The sequence below is a fragment of the Olea europaea genome, chromosome 10 (genome assembly GCF_002742605.1).
Source record: "Olea europaea var. sylvestris chromosome 10, O_europaea_v1, whole genome shotgun sequence".
NCBI lineage: Eukaryota > Viridiplantae > Streptophyta > Magnoliopsida > Lamiales > Oleaceae > Olea > Olea europaea.
The window spans coordinates 8,272,450-8,292,142 of record NC_036246.1 but is presented as its reverse complement, the minus strand read 5'-3'; the positions used below and the strand labels follow the sequence as shown (position 1 = coordinate 8,292,142).

Here is a 19,693-nt window from a genome sequence, read left to right as displayed (position 1 = left end):
ATTACGAAAATCATTATTTTCGTTCATTTTCTCAATTAAAAGCTATAAAATAATGAATATATTCTCTTATTTAAATAAAATAACAAGAACAAATTATTTGTTTGTACTTTTTTGAACAATTTGGGAGTATAGTTGCAATTTGATAAAGCTTTTGAAAGTGTTAGTTGCCATTCAGTGTTAGTAGTTGTCTATGCATAAATCTCTACTCCTCGAAATTACAGTCAAGAGTCTCTGTCCCCTCTTAAGCGAGCAGAAAAGGTAAATTCAGCTGGTGATGTTGAGGTAAAGATATTCGCTTTCGTTTAAATACCTTAAGTCCTAGTCAACAAAAAATGGGCATCTAGTGCCATTACTTTTCCTTGCAAGCTAGTTGAAGAAAAAAGGTATGCCCCTATTCTTTGTGAAAGGAAGGCCATTTTCTAAGGGTCTAGGTGTTATAGCTAGTAGGCTAATAAAATCTTGTGTTGATAAGTTCATGAAGTCCTATAGTTTTAATTTATATAGATGTTTATTGCTGTTTACGGATACCATCTGACTTTATACATTTAAACATCATCTAAAAGTTATTTCGTAATCGATTCTTTCTTTCAATGTGCTTCAATTTAAGTGTATGTTTGTCAAAAAATATAATTGATTATAAGTATTGGGCCCTAGGGAATGTGTGGTTAAAAAGTAGATAAAAGTTGTGGGATCGTACAACATGGTGGATAAAAATAGAGTTTGACCAAATTATCAATAATTATAATTTTTGAAAACAAATGTAAATATTGCATTCCAAAATGGAAATGCTGGTCGAAAAAAAAGACACCTACTAGAAGTTGCTCGTGCCTTAATGTTTACTACATATATGTCAAAAAATTTTAGGAAGATGCAATTTTAACATCTACATATCTCATCAACCATATGACTAATCGTACTCTTTCCTTTGCCTCACTTTTACGAAAATTCCAACAACACTTCCCTAATTCTCACCTTAATTCAAACCTTCCTCTAAAAGTGTTTGGAAGTACTGCATTTGCATATGCTCGCTCCCATCATCGAAATAAACTTGAGCCACTTGCAATAAAGTGTGTATAATTAGGTACTTATCCACTCAAAAAGGTTAAAAATGTTATGTCACATCTACAAAATGGATCTATGTTAACCTTGATGTCACCTTCATCGAAAAAAAACCTTACTTTCAAAACCCTCTTTTTAGGGAGAAAACTCAAGTGAAGATCGATTTTTGGATCGAGAATTCTTGGAATTTAACCTCTCCACGCATGACCTAAATATCAAACCTATTACCCTACCTTCTAATGTGCTATATACAGAAGGAAACTTGAATTGGGAAAGATGTTGGAAAGCAAACTGAAAAGGAGATACTAAAGCCTAAATTAAAGTATGAGGAACCTTCACACTTGAAGCACCAAAAGAGTCATAACCAATGATAGGACTTGATGAGAACCCTTCCGACGAACCCATATCATCTACTCTTTGCTTTTAGAAAACAAACTAGATCATGAACTCTTCATCTTATTTCAAAGTTCATATCTTATAATGCTCTGTCTACTGGAATTCGAGCTTTTACGGCTAACCTTGATAAAATAAAAATTTCAAGAAATATTTAGAAGGCTTTGGAATCACCCAAATAGAGAGAGACAGTATGGGGGAAATAAGAGCCTTGAAGAAAAATGAGACTTGAGAAGCAGTAAATCTACCAAAAGGAAATAAACGAGTAGCTGCAAATGGATTTTAATGTAAAGTACAAGGCAGATGAGACAATATAATGGTATAAAGCTCATCTAGAAGCCTAAGGGTATACACAAATTTATGGCATCAACTACACAAAAAAATTCACACCAGTGGCATAACTAAATACAATTCGGATTATTTTATCCTTAGCAATGAATCTAGATTAACCCCTTTAACAACTTGACATTAAGAATGTATTCTTAAATAGAGAACTAGAAGAAGTCTACATGAGAATACGACCAGAATTCAACAAAAGAAATGGGGAAAATCAAGTATGTAACCTAAGGAAATCTTTGTATGGTCTCAAACAGTCACCGAGAGCATGGTTCAAAGTACAGAAAATTTGGGGATACCAACAGGAATAGTCTGATCAGACCATGTTCTTCCAACAATCTAGAGACAGTGCAAAGATAATACTAATCGTATCTATTGATCATATAATCCTAATTAGGGACAACATTGTCGAGATAGAAAGATTGAAAAAGTGCTTAGCCGCAGAATTTGAAGTAAAAGATTTAGGACAAATGAGATATTTTTTAGGTAGAGATTGCAACATCAAATAATGGTATTAGTGTATCTCAACGGAAAGACACTATTCATTTGCAGAGTGAAATGGGCATGCTAGGATTCAAACCAAGTGACACACCTATTGAATTGGGAAAAATAAAGGACATGGGTATAATACCCCCCCCCCCAAAAAAAATCTTTTATAATCGTTAATTATGAAAATTAGGACCTTAGTTTAAAAATACGAGGAAGACCAAATTGCACATCAATCAATAGTTGAAGGACTACAAGTGCAATTTTCTAAACTATAATTATGGCTGAATGATTTTAAATATAGTATTAGTGCAATTACGTACACCCATAAATGTATAACTATGGCTGATTGATTTTTAATATAGTGTTACTACAATTACGTATGCCTATATATGTATAATTATGATTGATTTATTTAAATTATAGTGTTACTATAATTACATGGAAGTCTATATATAATTACAATTGATTGATTGATTTAAGTTATAGTATGACTACAATCACATGCATCTATATATGAGTAATTGTATATAATTACAATTAATTGATTTAAATTATATGATTTCCATAATTATGTGAACCTATATGTGTGTGTGTCTGTGTGTGTGTGTGTAACTATGATTGTTCCACACTACGCAGAGAATTCATCAACGGTTGTTTAAGGTCCAAGTTCTTTCGTACGTATTTCATCAAATACTTTTCATATTTATGAGGTAAGCATAGTCATATGTTGTATGTTAAGTCGTTTTTCATACTTTAAAATACAGAATTTCAAACGATGAATATGATATGGGTCTTATATGTTTAAGCTTAAAAGAACAAAGTTTAGTAGCGCTACGCACCGGAATTATAGCAACGAAATGTGGTTATTAATTCCCGTGTCTCCCTATGTATGTTATGATCATGTACGGAGATTATGGCCATTTAAGTTCGATTTTTAATTCTCATGTCTCCTTATGTATGTTAAGAATTCCTAAATTTTAAATATGAATTACGATTTATGTAGCTCACTTATTGGGATTTTATTTCATTGTCTATGATTTTCCCTCTTTTAGGTAATTGATATTCGAGGAGTTGAAGTTTGGAGCGGGTCTCTAATGGTACAATAAAGAACAAAAATGACTATAGTTTTCGAATAATAATTTAATGATTAAGTATTTGTTTTTAATCATTATTATTGCAACTTTAAGAACAATCATCTTTTATAAATGATTTATTTTTCGAAATGCTCTAATGATCCAAAGGAAAAAACTTGGGTAGTTACACAGAGAGTCCGATGGAAATATATAGATACCAAAAACTGGTTGGTAAGTTAATCTATCTCTCACACCCTAGTCTTAATATTGCTTTCGCAATCAATTTGGTAAGTCAACACATGCACTTTCCTAAAGAAGCTCATCTAGAGGCAGTATAAAAAATTCTCAGATATCTAAAAGGCACTTCTGGATATTACTTTTTGAGAAGAATGAAAGGATGGGAGTAAAAGTATTCACCGCCGCAGACTCACTGGATCAATCAAAGATAGAAGATCTATCTCGGGCTATTGTACATTTATATGGGGAAACTTAGTGACTTGGAGAAGTAAGAAACAGAATGTAGCAGTAAGAAACAGTGCCAAAGCTGAATTCAAAGCAATGGCACAAGGAATTTCCTAAGGACTGTGATTAAAGAAACTCTTGGAAGAACTAAAAGTCAATGTCGAACTCCCAATCAAACTTTATTGTGATAACAAAGCGACCATCAATATTTCTTTCAATCTGATATAGCATGATAGCACCAAACATTTAGAGGTGGACAGACACTTTATAAAAAATAAAAAATAAGGTTAGAAGATGGGATTATCTATATAACGTCCCTACAACTAAACAAACTGCAAAATCTTTACTAAAAGATTGTCTTGACAAAGCTTCAATAATCTCAACAGCAAGTTGAATATATCAACATCTACAGTTCAACTTGAGGTGGAGCGTAGAAAACCGTGAATGGAAAGAAACTATGAAAGGAAATTGCAATTAATTATTGATAGTGAATTAATAGGTTGATTTATTTCCTTACTTAGGTGATTATTTTTTTCTTTTTCTTGTTCGACTTGTAAAGTATAAGTAGGAGGTATTGGGGATGTAATTTGAATTTCAAATCAAGATTATTGGTTTTGATTTCAGTTTTGCACATTTAGGAAAGAGAAAAGAAATATGAGAGGTACTGTAGTTGTTGTTATGAGAGGTACTGTAGTTGTTGTTAAGATTGTTAAAACAATGAAAAAACAAAAATGGAAAAGAGAGAAGGGTTTGAGTCTTTTTCTTGGGAGAAGAGAAGGTGGAGAGTGGAGGGAGCATTTCAGCTAGTTTTCAATTTGCGGAAAGTGTTATTGTTTAATGTTGGGATTACCATAATTCGACCTTACCCTAATAAACTTAACACAACCACATCTCATACCTATAAGTTAAAGAATTTATTTTCATCTATTTTGGATGCTTATGCATTCATTGCATCAAGACTCTTGTGGTCTTTTTAATAGTTCTTCTAGTATTTCCATTTGGATGTGCTGGATATAATAATGAAAATTTAGGCCCTGTTTAATCCACATTCTTTCAAAAAAATACATTTTTATACAATAATTTGATATAATTTCAACTACACTTTCTATAATAAAATAATATTACACGTAGATCCAAATTTTTTCTTATTTTTTAAATACACATTTCCCATCAATATACTATTCAAAAATGCATTCTTGTGAAAAATAATGTGGCTCAAACAAGAGCTTATTCTTTGTATTAAGAAGTGCTTGGGTATATTATCTAGATGTTTACAAGCATGCATTTCTATATTTACAAGTGGTGATTCTTTTTCTTGTCTATAACTGATAAGTGTATAAAAATACACTTATTCAAGGTTTTAAAATGATGATATTTAGTTGCTTTTCGGATGAATTATTGTTTAAATTGTTGTATTTGGTGTTGAATATGTAAATTCAATGATGCTACAAGAAATTGGAAGAAGCAAAAGTTTGCAAAATTAGAGAAAATGGCTAAGATGCAAGAGATCCAAAGTTTACAAATACTCAAAAGTCGTGTCGAACCTCATGATGAAGATTCAAGTGTGCACAAAGTCAATTGGATAAAGAAAAACGTCAAAGGGGTGAAACATAATCAAAGTATGATCACAAATCAATTTTCAACCGAAAAAGCCATGCATCATTTTCAGCCTCATATTGAGACCCATTTTTGACATAATAAATGATCAAATTTGAAAATAATGTCTGAAACGAAGTTGTAGCCCTTTGAGTTAGCTTTTCTAACGCATCTTGAATCACCTCAATTGGATATTAGAAGAAAAAGTTGTGTTTAAAAATACTTAAAGAAGCGCATAGAATTTTCACCCAAAAGTTGGTGCCTGGCGCCGCCTGGGTACATCTAGGGCACTTTTTGCCTGTTTTGAAGTCTATAAAAATCCTACTTTCTACAAACACGGAGGAGGCACATATAAATACAAAATTCTCACACTTTTGATAAAGAAGAACACATTGAGAGGCAAGAGAATACAATTGGAGAATCAAAGGAAGAACTCAAGGGTGAAAACATTGAGAAATTTACCCTGTAGAGCATCGATTAGAAGATAAAGAAATTCTTGTTGCAAGATCTACTTTTCTTCTACACTTTAATACAAAATCTGGATATGTATTCCATGACAATCTATGATTTTTCATTTTTCATTATGAATAGCTAAATCTATTGTTATGGCGAATAATGTAATCCAATTGGGATCATTTATTTTTTTTTGTTAAGATTCTTGATTTTTAAATTTTTCATGTGTTGATTTTACAATGGATTAAATGCATTAAATTACTTGATCACTAATTTGATGATTTTTGTGAATCCTTTACGAATAGAGATACAAGTTTAGTATTTAAATCATGTAGCAAAATTCGATAAATTGGTATAATGAGTAGATATACATATACTAATTATTGCGTTCATAATTGAATTCTAGGACAAAAAACTCATTTAACTAAGTTGAATTTGCATCGATATATGGAATTTAATTAGTTAAATAGGTTCAATGTAAATTCGAGAGGGATAAATTGAATATAATAGGAGAAATCGATCGAACCCTACATTGGATGTGAATCTTAATTTAAGATGTAAAGGTGACCAATAGGTGAAATTATTTTTCCCTAACGTCCATTTATGATTTGTTTTTCAAACCAATCATGCTTGCATCCCTTTATTTTCTCGTATTTAGATTTAAAACTCAATTCTTACAAGTTTTTATCTCATCAAATAGTGGTTAAAAAAAATTGAATTAAGTGCTAGAATATAGTCATCGTGGAATCGACAATTTGAAATCTTAGGTCCACTTACTACTTGTCACAGTTCATTCATTTGCGAAAATAAAATTGACCACTTACTACTTGTTACGGTTCGTTCACTTGCGAAAATAAAATTGACAACAATAACTCTTGTTCTCATTTATATAAGTGATTATTAATTAATTGAAGAGTTTGATATAATTGGAAAATTTATGATTTCTTTAAGCCTTGAGTAGGAAAATAATTCATGCAACAGGCCCTTTTTCAAAGTCTTGGCTTCTCATTTTTGTTGAATTTTAACTCATTTAAAGTATATATGGTAACAATTATTTTGCAGTTAATGGATAGTGTGAAGTTTTGAAGGTTTAATTTGTACATGCCAACTTTTGTAGTTTAATTTATGAAACCTGGCTCAAATTAATGAGTTATGCTGAGAAAGGTCCACATTTTTATGCCACTTTGGCATTTCCCCCTTCCAAAATGCTCTATATATAATTTGTTTAGATATATTTTTTGTACTTAGTAAACAAGTTGCAACAGAAATTTCTTCGCTTGATTGTAGTACAAATACAATTTAGTCCTTTGTTTGGATCAAGATTCTGGTTTCTCTTGTTTTATTGGCGGTCCACGAACAATACAGAACTTGAAGAAACAATTTCATCTTTATTTGACAGAAGAGTTTGTAACAAATTATAGTAGAATAAAAAATTTAAAGAAGTAGGAAAAGCAGCAGAGAAACAGAGGAGATGGAAATGATAGATACTATTCTAAGGCTATAAATGGATCGGATATGGAGCGAATTTGTCCAAATCTGATTCAATCCGTTAAGAAAAATTATCCTATCCTATCCGATCCGATAATTCAATGGATATTTGATTGTTAAATCCATATTCGATTTGTTATGTTATCGGATATCTGACCTGATAATTCGATCCAATTTTGAAAAAAAAAAAAAAATTCCCACCATTTTTTCAGGTAATATGATTTTTTCCACAAAAAATACTTTAACTATCTCGATGGGCTTACCTATTATATTAGAAGGCCAAATCAAAAATTTTTTTTTTATCAAAGAGATGCTCCTTTAATTCTTTTTTAAAAAAAAAACTCCTCTTGGAATGTTTTAGTAATCTTCCAATGTGGGATACTAATTTTTTAAAAGTTACTCTTCTTCCAATATTTTAGTAATCTTTCAATGTGCAATATTAGTCAATTATCAATTCTAAGTGTTACTAGTTTATTTTATTATTTTCATTAAAAATCATAATCTCAAGAAAATTATAATCACAAATAATATCAATTTAAACAATGTAAATTATTTTTGGACATATTAATTATTAGTTTTTTATGTTATAAAACAAATTACTATGGTTATTTTTATTTTATTTTAATTAATAAAAAATTAAATCTCTTCAAATATTTCAATTAAAAATATAATACAATTATCTAATATTATTTATTATTTGAAAAATATGTGTAAAGCATAATATAAGTTTCAAAATGGAAAAAAAAATATGTTTACTAGATTATGATATAATATATAAAATATATTATTTTATTATAAATCGAATCGGATTGTTATCAATCAAATAGACTTATATCCATATTTGTTCCATTTAGTTTTCGGATCTTAATCGAATTATCGGATTGAGACTCTAAATTCATCTCCCATTAATTTCATCGAATTCGGATCGAAATACAATCCATTGATAGCCCTATTCTATTATTTAATCTTTGTTTTATTTCTTGATGAGAATTAGAACCAAAAAAAAAAAAAAAATGAAAAGTGAAGTGTTGCAGTGATGTATTGGCAGCTTACAAGTGCAATTTATAGTGAGAAATTCTCCTAAAGTTTTTGAACTAATCAAACTGAAAAACCAATGTGTTCCTAAAGTTATTCACCAAACAAAAGGCCAATTCCACTAACTGACTCCTAACTTGTTAAAAAAAAAAAAAAAAAAAAAAACAATCGACTCATCCAACATTACATATGGTTGCAATAAGTTGCACTAAATTTGTAACACTTTTCCTTAGTGCAAATTTACTCTCAACAACACCAAGAGCTCCACGAAATACTTCGAATTTAGCTTAGGCAAGTGCTTTAGTAAATATGTCATCCACTTGGTCTTCAGTTTGTATCTTCTGCAGCTTAATGTCTTGAGTTAAAACCTTCTCTCGAACAAAATGATAATGTGTTTCAATTAGTTTTGTACGAGCAAGAAATACCGAATTTCCAGTGAGCTTAATTGCATCTTCTAATAATTTCCCTTCAATTTTAGCTAACTTCAAACGAGGTTCCATAGGACTGGTCATCGCCTTTGACTCCTCCATATGAAAACAACTTAATAAACTTGGTGCATATGCCTTTTGAGAGACGAAATATCCATCTAACTTTTTAACCTTAAAGCCAAGAAAACAGATAGCTTTACCTAAACTCTTATTTCAAAATGAGTAGACAAGGCATCTTGAAGACGGGTTATTTCAGCACTGTTATCTCCAGTAATGATCATATCATCCACATAAAGAAGAAGCATGATGCACATTGCATATGTTTTCTAATAAATAAGCTAGGGTTTGCATTAGAAGACTTAAACCCACAAAAATCAAGATATTGAGCAATGTTACCAAACCAAGCACGTGGAGCTTGCTTGAGGCCATACAAAGCTTTCTTGAGCAGGCATACATGATTAGGAAATTCCTTAGAAATAATTCCTTGTGGTACTCCATAAAGATATCACGATCTAACTCTCCATAGAGGAATGCATTCTTCACGTCTAGTTGCCATAATTTCCAGCCTTTGAAAGCATCCAATGAAATAATTCTTTGAACAGTCACCATTTTAGCATTCGGGCTAAAAGTTTCCTCGTAGTGTGAACCATATTGCCGGGAAAAACCATGAGCAACAAGTTGGGCTTTATACATGTCAATAGTCCCATTGGCCTTTTTCTTCAACTTGTAAATTCATTTACAAGTAACCAAATCAGTGTTCTTCGGCTTTGGAACAAACTCCCAGGTGTTACTCTTTTGTAAAGCTGATATTTCCTCCTGCATTGCCTCTTCCAATTCAGAAATCCCTTTAGCTTCATTGTAGGATTTAGGCTCATTTCCACCTGAATCTCCCATGAAAAAAAAAAGATAAAACAGAAAAATAATTTAACTGAACTTCATAATCGGCTAGATGATCAGGTTGCTTTTTTTGTCTTCGAATTATAGTCTCAATAGCCTCGTATTGCTGAATATTTTATACAGATGGAATTGTATTGCTTCCATTTTCACTTGTTGCAGATCATTAAAGAAAGGCCCAAGATCAACTGTGCTACTGTCCTTGTTATCAACTTGATGCGATGTCACTTCATCAAACACTACATCATGAAAACAATAACATTCTTTGTTTTTGGATCCATACATCTCCATCCTTTCCTATGAGTATCATAACCAACAAAAATACAACACTTGCCCTTGGATCAAGTTTAGTCCAATTATTTTTCAGTATGTGGACATAACAAACTGAACCAAAAGCTCGAAAATAACTTACATTCGGTTTGTAGTGGTATAATGCTTCAAAGGAGATGATTCTGTTCTTGGCCAAGGAGGTAAGCAATTTATGACATGACAGGCAAATTGGATAGTTGTTGCCCACAACTCTCTTGCAAGGTTCTTTTTATGCATCCATGACAAGCATATAGCCGTTAGATGTGCCAACTTGCGCTCAGCAACCCTATCTTGTTGTGAAGTTTCTGGACAACGTCGAATTCCATGTTCCCATGCAATATTCAAGAAATTCATTGGACATGTATTCCCATCCATTATCGGTGTGTAAACACTTTATTGACAGCCTAAATTCCTTCTCTACGTGCTCTTTGAATTGAATAAATTTGGAGAGAGCTTCACTTTTGTTTTCCAAGAAATATACCCAAGTGAAATGAGAAAAGTTATCCACAATAACCATCACATAACGAAATGAGCAAAACTAGGTATTTTTGTTGGTCCCATAAGATTTGAATGAACCAACTGTAGTGCAGTAGAGGCTCTATTCTTTGAATTTAGGAAAGGAAGTTGATATGATTTTCCATATTGGCAACCAGCACACACCATATCAGGATGAAAATCTTTAAATAGAGGAACTCCATCTAGAAGTTTCTTTGTAGAGATTTTCTACAACAATTGATAATCAACATGGCCTAATCGAGCATGCCAAAGTGCCACACTTGCACTTTGGCCTCTCTTTTCAACATATGCATCACTTGCAGACAAAACATATAGTGATTTTTTCCCTTTTTCCAGTAAGTAAAATATCAGCAACAATATGTGTTTACATTTGAAAGAATCTGTACATTATTGGGAACAAAAGAACATACCTCCCAGAATCAACTAATTAAGAGACAGAGGTTCTTCTTTAAACCTGGAACATGATATAAATTTTTTTTAGAGAAATACCATTAGCATTTGAAATATCAGTTCTGAAATTGAGATGCCCTTCTTTAACTACAGGATGTGGTGAATTATCGACGATTACAATCACTCTTTTTCACAATGCGGACGAACATTAGAAAGTAACAAAACATTTCCAGTTGCATGATGAGAGCAGCCAGAATCAATTATCCAATTCATGTTGTAGTCTATGGAAACATTAGCATCAATATCTCTATCAGTCTGGTGCACTTCAGAAGTCATGTTAGCCGATTGATCAATAGCTTCAATGGATAAGCATTGCTGCCATTTATGCTATTCAAATTTACTAGCTTCATGTACAAAACACACTACTGCTTTTGTGAGATCAACATGAAAATTTTGTTTAATATGGCTTGCTTTTCCACATTGACTGCACACCACATTCACCTGACAATCACGCTTTTTGTGTCCCAGCTTTCCACACCTATAACAAGTTTTTTATTTTTCCTTGGATTGTCCCCTCAGTTTTGGACTGCTTGCCATCACCAGAATATTGTTTAGAGGAAAAGTTCTTTTTTCCGTGGTCTTTGGTTAAAGAACATCCTCAACTTGAAAGAAAGACTTGTTGCTATTGTTGGACATTTGTTTTAGTAGTGATTCTTGATTTGAGAGCAGGTTCCCCAACTCAATGACAGTAGGTTTATTTGCCCACCCTTGTATCAAAGAAATAAAGAGCATAAATTCTTTTCGTAATCCACAATGAGATAATGGTGCAAACAAGCATCACTCACAGGTTCTTTCGTATCTAATTTCGATATATCAGAACACAGTCTTAAGTTTCAAAAAATATTCTGAAACTGAAAGGTTACCTGAGTCATCCCAGCAAGTTCATTCTCTAAATACTGCAGCCTCAGCCTTTCAAGCATCTCCCACACTTTCTTTAGTGACTCCTCATCACGAACATGCTCGATATACTCTCTCCTAATTGATGTTCACAAAGCAAATAAAGCTTTGCCACACTTTATCTTCCATTTCCTCCTCAACTCAACATTTTGTGTCATATTTTCTGGAACTACATCATCACCAGAAATAAGTTCCTACAAATCCTACCCTTGTAGATAAGCTTCCATGCATAGCTTCCAATAACTATAATTGTTACCAACAAGTTTGTCTACAAAGACACTGCTTCCACCGTTCATCTTCTCTGAGTAATAAAATCAAACACTTGATAGGCAACCAAGCTCTAATACCATGTAACAAATTATGGTAGAATAAAAAACTAAAGAAGCAGGAAAAATAGCAGAGAAATTGGAAAGAACAGATTCTATTCTTCAATCTGTGTTTTATTTCTTGATGAGATCTAGAACTAGAAAAATAAAAACTGAAGAGCTACAGTAATGAATCAACAGGTTACAAGTGCAATTTATAGTGAGAAATTCTCCTAAAGTTTCTGAACTAATCAAACTGAAAAAGCCAATGTGTTTTAAACTTATTCAACAAACAAGAGACCAATTCCACTAACTGATTCATAACTTATTAAAAAAACAATTGACTTATTCAATGTTACATATGGTTGCAGTAAGTTACACTAATTTATAACTAAGTTTTAATATTTTCTTATGTTGCTTTACTAGTTTATCATTTTTTTATGCTCGTCCTTCATGGATTTGTTGGTGTCTACAGCAATGTGTCCTTGGTGCTTTCTATGATTAGATGCATCCTGGACGCATGGCAAATACGACAATATGATTACTATCAGGGGGCATTAAATGGGATATTATGAGGATGGATTGAACTATTGGTTTGAATTCTCACATTTTCTGAACTCTTATTAGAAAGAATTCACCTGCAATGTAGTTCAAGGATCTCCCAGACGTGTGTGGTTTGAAGATAATAATTTTGTTGCCAGTTACTGTCAGCATGAGGAATCTGTTAACTCAATTAGGCAAATGTTAATAGAGGAGAATCTACCTGGTGAAAACTCGCATTAGGAGGAGATAATTTTTTTTATCGTTTCAAGAAAGATAATCGACTGACTGGAGTGTAATTTCCTTATTGGAGGGAGATGTCATTCTTAACCATTTTTGCTGTATAAAGTGATTTGAAAGTGAAGATGAAGACATACTAGACACCTATTGTTTGAGTTTCTATGGTCATCTATCTATTAAAAAAAAGAAAAAGAAAAGAAAAACAAACTTTATAATCGCGTCTATTTCCTGCGTAGTTCAAAAAGAGAAAGCTCAGGTATCAAGAGAAGGTGGAAGTTTTCCTTTTTCATCTGTCCATCTTCGATCTTTGATTCATTTATATATGTATGTGTTAAATGTTAAAAGAAGATTTGGTTGTATTATGTATAAAGTTACATTAAGCGATGTTCGTTTATACATCATCAAATTTGTTCATCGAATAAAAGTGTGCAAATTGGATAGGTTCGAAAGCAATTGTATTGGCCAAATTTGTTACAAAAAATGCTTCGAAAGAGGAATTGACATTACAAAGTAGTGTTTTAAAAAACTTGTCTAAACAATTTCTAGGTTTGGGGCTCTGACGAAATGGTACTCCTTGGCAATAAGCGCTTAATTGAGCTTTATTAATTTTTTTTTTTTTTTACCTTTTTTAAAAGCCATTTTTGACTTTAATTTCAAGTTTTAAAATGACTTTATATGTACAAAAGTTAAAAAAATGAAAATACATTAGAAAATAAAGTAGGATTTATTTAGTTGAAAGTTGAAACTGCGATAAATAAATTAGCTTTTATATTTTAAAATTTTGAAAATTATATAATTGACTACTTATATGAATTATGAAGTAATATGATATTTTATAAAGTTTGATTTTCATATTTAATTATGATTTACACTTTCTAGAATACTGGTATATAAAGTTTAGAACTGGACATGGTTCGATTCAGTTCGATTCTAACGAGACCGAACTTGACCTGATTTGAAATTTTCGATTATCTAATAAGTGAAACCGTCGGGTTTAAATTTAATTATGGAACCGTTCGGGTTAAATTCCATTAGATTCAATTCGGTTCCTTTGATTCCCAGGTTTTGTACTATAATTAATTTTTTTAATATTTATAAAGGTACATTAATTCTACTAATGACATATTCAATTTTAGCTCTTAAAAAATAAAACAGCCCAATCTTAAATTTTTTTGTGTCTCTCTTTGCTGAGTTCTTCATGTTTTTTATCGTTAAAATCACAAAAAGAGGAAGATGTCAAGCTCACAATAATTAAGAGAGGTGTCGTCGAGTTTCAATTTGATTTCTCCAGAATGGTAGAAACGACATTACGGTAGAATAACAGATTTTGATAAGATTTACGTCAGTTTGATTAAGTTGGGTTTGAGCTAAATTCACTAATTTGCAAATTTATCAAAAAAAAAAGGCATATTTAAAATATTTTTTTAATTTTTTTTTTTTTTTACCTTTTTTAAAAGCCATTTTTGACTTTAATTTCAAGTTTTAAAATGACTTTATATGTACAAAAGTTAAAAAAATGAAAATACATTAGAAAATAAAGTAGGATTTATTTAGTTGAAAGTTGAAACTGCGATAAATAAATTAGCTTTTATATTTTAAAATTTTGAAAATTATATAATTGACTACTTATATGAATTATGAAGTAATATGATATTTTATAAAGTTTGATTTTCATATTTAATTATGATTTACACTTTCTAGAATACTGGTATATAAAGTTTAGAACTGGACATGGTTCGATTCAGTTCGATTCTAACGAGACCGAACTTGACCTGATTTGAAATTTTCGATTATCTAATAAGTGAAACCGTCGGGTTTAAATTTAATTATGGAACCGTTCGGGTTAAATTCCATTAGATTCAATTCGGTTCCTTTGATTCCCAGGTTTTGTACTATAATTAATTTTTTTAATATTTATAAAGGTACATTAATTCTACTAATGACATATTCAATTTTAGCTCTTAAAAAATAAAACAGCCCAATCTTAAATTTTTTTGTGTCTCTCTTTGCTGAGTTCTTCATGTTTTTTATCGTTAAAATCACAAAAAGAGGAAGATGTCAAGCTCACAATAATTAAGAGAGGTGTCGTCGAGTTTCAATTTGATTTCTCCAGAATGGTAGAAACGACATTACGGTAGAATAACAGATTTTGATAAGATTTACGTCAGTTTGATTAAGTTGGGTTTGAGCTAAATTCACTAATTTGCAAATTTATCAAAAAAAAAAGGCATATTTAAAATAAAAAAAAAATAAAAATTCGATTTTTTTTCGATTTTTCAATTTTTGATCTAGAATCGAGAATAGAATCGAACTTGTTGGATCTCGATTCAGATATCTGTTCGGCTATTTAATTTAAGAAGAACAGCTCAATTCGATTCGGATCCGATTTGATTCATTTCGATTCGGTTTAGGTCGATGTCTACTTTGATCTTGGTTTTCCCCTTTCTTTCCATTATTATATGAAAAATACTTTCATCGTGTGCAATAAATTATTTGTACAAAGTTGGATTACAAAGTGCGTTGTTAAAACTCAGGCCATTGATTTGAAATAATTTAAAAATATATTTATAAAATAATTTGTGTAAATGTTATTTTGTCAGTCAAATTTGTAATCCACCTTTGTTAGTGTAGAATAGCTCCATGGTGTGGCGTTAGGTGGCGGCTCGACGACACCCGTGGAAGCATTTCTCCGATTACATATGTGCCACTGCAAGTGCATTTATCCTATCTAAAATTCCTCAGATTCTTCTCCCTCTTTGTTTCCCAACAAAATATACCCAGAGAAATCCCCCAAGTTTTTCAGTTACAATTAAACAATCAGTTATCAGATTACAATATATCAAATGTAATCTGATTTCATAAAATGTACAACTCCATGCGAATTAAGTCCCACCACCAACACCAGCAGCAGCGCCGCCGTGAACCTCCGGTGCACAGCCGCCGGTCATGGTGTTGCTCCTTCACCACTCCACCATTTACTACGGACAACCCTGACACCGTTACCCTCTCCCGTTCTCAGTCTCTTCGATCATACTCGTCTTCGTGTAAGAAGACGGAGATACCATTATCCAACAAGTCCACTCCCAGCTCCCCTCAGGCCCAGAAGTTGCCCCTTGCCCGCCGTATCCTCTCTCCGGGTCGGGTCTCTCCCATATCGGACAAACCGCATTTAGAAACCCCCCTGAAAAAGACCCAAGCAACTCCTAATTCTCCCAAACTGCCCCTACCCAGTGGTTCACGCAGTCCTGTAAAAATTGACTCAAAAGATGATGGGCATTCAAGGATTTTCGATGTGAGGTTGAATCTGAAGGGGAAGAATGGGGGATCCTTGATTCTGGAGCTCAGCTCGGAAGTTCTGATTGAGAATAGCGTGGTTTTTGGGGATTTGATTACTGAATGTGGAAAGAATCTGAGCGGACTATGTAGGATTGAGGTAGCTGATGTGGAAAACTTGAATGTTTTTCGTAAAACAATTGAGTTCATGTTTGATGAGGATATTGAAAAGAAGCTCCTCAAGATTGGGGTTTTTGGCGCTATTGGTATACTTGAGGTATCTGTCTTTCTTCTTGGAAATAAAATAATCCCTATTTTCTTGGATTGGATGGAATATAGCATCTACATTCTTTTAAAATGCAGATAATATATATTACGGAATCTTTTAAGTTCGCAGATATTAATATGTGAGATAAAGAAGTATATATTATATTACTGTTAGGATGTTACTTCTATAGAAATTCATTCAACAAAGAAAAGGGAAAATGAGTTGTGTGAATGTATATAAATTTACATTCTTGAATTTGAGGATAAACTTAGTTTGCTTAAATTTATGAATGGGGTTGGGGTGGGGGAATGAATGATATTTGGGGTAGCAAATCTTGTATCAAGGATATAATGCGGATGGCCTACTTTTAGTGGTGGACGCAGACATTTGAAATTAGTGGGGACACGATATTGTTGTCTTGTTTTGCCGTTTGAGGTGGTTAAATCACTGACGGAGGGAGTCAGGGTGGATCAAATTGCTGGATTTTGCTTCAAAGTTTGGAATTGGGAGCTGCGAGCCAGGAGTTGGGATTAAATTGGGAGTGGAACGGTTTCTTGCATTGAATTTTAATTTGGATTAGGCTTCTTTGGATTGGAATTTGGGTTTTTGGAGTTGGGACGGTTTGGGATTCTTTCAATTGGAAACTGGAAGGGTTTTTTCATTACTCCATTTTCGATTTTATTAAAAGAAAAAAAAAATCCTTTTTAATTGGTGGGTCAAGTGACCCACTAGGACCAAATGTAGGTCCGCCAGTGGCTACTTTCCACTGTCAAGACCTTGCGCTTCTTGATCTTGACAGTATTTATTATTTAAATATTTTTCCCCTTCTATTTATTTTTGTGTGTGTGTTTGCAATGTAAATTGCTCTTGTAATAGTGTCATTTATGGGATTAAAAAAAAATTAAGGAGTTGGTTTATATTGCTCTCTGTCCACCTGTGATGTGGCCATGCCAAGTTCTCGACTTTCTGGATGGTGTTAAGGAATGTAGGAGTTATTGGATCTAGTGTACTGTTTCCTTAATGTGTTCTGTATCCTGTAAAAACATAATAACTTCAATTTAAACACCTTTGCATATTCTTTATAGGAAAAAAGAGAAGTATTACCACGAGGCAGCGATCTCCTTCGTTAGTATGGGTAGTACCAAGAGATCCAATCAGCTATAGTTTAAACAAAATTATAAACCTGTGCCTTTCTTTACTTTTTCTATGTATTGTTTGTACACGTGCGCATCCATGTTAAAAAAAGAGTAATAAGTATTATTTTTTGAAATCTTCAAACAATAGATATCTCAGTTTTTTGAAATCTTCAAACAGTAGATATCTCAGTTGTTTCTACAAATTATGCTCTATAGAGTTAATATAAGGAATTCTAACCGCCTCATTTGCTTGTACTATTAGGTATCAGAAGGTATCAAGTTTGGAAGGGGTGTTTCTTCATGTTTGAAATACCTTGCGGCAGTGCCTTGGACCGAGGAAGAAGAGGAGAAGCTGAGAATTTTGTTTTCCAAAATTAAGTTGGATGATGGTACTGGGACAGACATCTTAGCTAGACTCTTTAGACTTGGTTCCGTTGATTCCCAACAAACTTTAGCTAAACAACTTGTTTGGTCGATAACCACCTGTGTTGATGCCAATGCTAGAAGTGAGCTGAAGTCTGGTGTCAAAGGTCTACTTTGCAAAAGCTCAGTCTATGAGCAGGATTTCTCTGATCTGAATAAAGATGACATATTTGCTGTTTGTGAGTCATGTCTGGGTTCACTGGTTAGTCTGTTTGAGGAGGCGGCCTCTGGCACTGATCCATGCGAAAGGCCGACAAAAAGTAAGAAAGATAAGCCTTTGTTAGAGCGCATCTCAAAGCAGGTCGACAACATAAATTGGCTACTCGACATCTTGCTTGATCGCCAAATGGCTGAGGAATTCGTGGATATGTGGGCAGCTCAAGCAAAGCTGCTTAAGATTCATGAAAACGTGTCTCCAATGATTAGGTATGAGCTTAGCCGTGTCTCTGCAATGTTGTTTATTGCGATGGGCACCCGGAAATTGCATTGTCGGTCAGAAGCAAGATTAGGTGTTCTGCGGGTATGGTTTAGACCAATGCTATTAGACTTTGGCTGGTTACAGAGGTGCAGAAAGGGGTTAGACATTAAGGCACTGGAAGAGGCGATGGGTCAAGCACTTCTTACTCTCCCGTTGAGCGAACAGTATACACTATTTATGGATTGGTTTCTGTGTTTCTCCAAGAATGGTACCGAATGCCCCAATCTCAGTAAGGCATTCCAAATCTGGTGGCGCAGATCATTCCTCAGGAACTCCAAAACTTTTTCTATTGAATCTCGGTGAATTGGTGCCACCAATGTTTCTGATGCAGGTTTATCGCTTATTGTTTTGTGTTGATCTGAGGGAAATGTACGGATGTGAATAATGTTGATTGACTCTACAATGTCTAACATTTCTTCCTAGTATTGGTGACCATGACAAGCACAATTTTATCTTTTTATCTTTTATTATTTATTATTTATTTTTGGTGGTCTCTCATCGATTATTGGCATACTTATTAAGCTTCATATGGTTGAGGAAGTTTAAACAAGGAAAAGCCTCTATATCCCTATTAAAGTCCTAAAATTTTAAAAATTACTATTTTCATCCACATCAATATTGTTAAATTTATTTATTTTAACACTATATGCCCACACCATTTTTATATATTTATTCCTTCATAATTCTTTCATCTTTTTTGATATCTATCCACACCATTTTTATAGTTCTATAGATCCCCACTATTTTTATGGTGGGCCACAATTTGCATCCGTTGTATGGTGGGCCACAATTTGCATCCGTTGTTATTATATATCTATCACTCTTTATAAATATATTCTTTTTAAACTTTTAAAATTCTAAAGAAATACTAATTTTATCCTCATCAAATTTCAATATCATTCTTATTAAATTCATTCATTCTAACACTATAATTTCAAACCATTTTTATATATCTATCCCATCATAATTCATTCAATCCTTTCATATATCTATCCACACAATTTTTATATATCTATCCCATTATAACTCCTTCAATATTTTCAATCATTATCATCAATATACTCCATCAAATTTCTTTACTTGTTTTGATAATCCTAGCAGATTAGCCACCATTACTTTGAATTCAAGAAAATCAAGAAAAACAAGATAAAC

General features: G+C 32.6%; 1 protein-coding gene and 1 long non-coding RNA gene across 2 annotated transcripts; one reads left to right on the top strand and one right to left on the bottom strand.

Annotated features, from left to right (window-relative positions):
- Window positions 1–9,132: 9,132 nt before the first annotated feature.
- Window positions 9,133–13,234, bottom strand: LOC111401124. Its single transcript, XR_002703929.1, has 2 exons — window positions 11,845–13,234; window positions 9,133–11,688 (listed from the first exon to the last, which is right to left on the bottom strand). It is a non-coding gene; the product is annotated as an uncharacterized LOC111401124 (long non-coding RNA).
- Window positions 13,235–15,600: 2,366 nt separating this feature from the next.
- On the top strand, window positions 15,601–18,995 carry LOC111401123 (BTB/POZ domain-containing protein At2g13690-like). The gene is made up of 2 exons (XM_023028702.1): window positions 15,601–16,513; window positions 17,903–18,995. Exons 1-2 carry the CDS (start codon window positions 15,827–15,829, stop codon window positions 18,842–18,844), a joined length of 1,629 nt encoding a protein of 542 aa, XP_022884470.1. The 5' UTR covers window positions 15,601–15,826; the 3' UTR covers window positions 18,845–18,995.
- The last annotated feature ends 698 nt before the right edge of the window (window positions 18,996–19,693 follow it).

What these genes read in the sequence shown, in the direction of transcription:
- LOC111401123 (XM_023028702.1), top strand. Translation starts at nt 15,827, where the DNA reads ATGTACAACTCCATGCGAATTAAGTCCCACCACCAACACCAGCAGCAG. An exon ending in GCGCTATTGGTATACTTGAG is followed by an intron (nt 16,514 to 17,902) that starts GTATCTGTCTTT and finishes TTGTACTATTAG; the next exon opens with GTATCAGAAGGTATCAAGTT.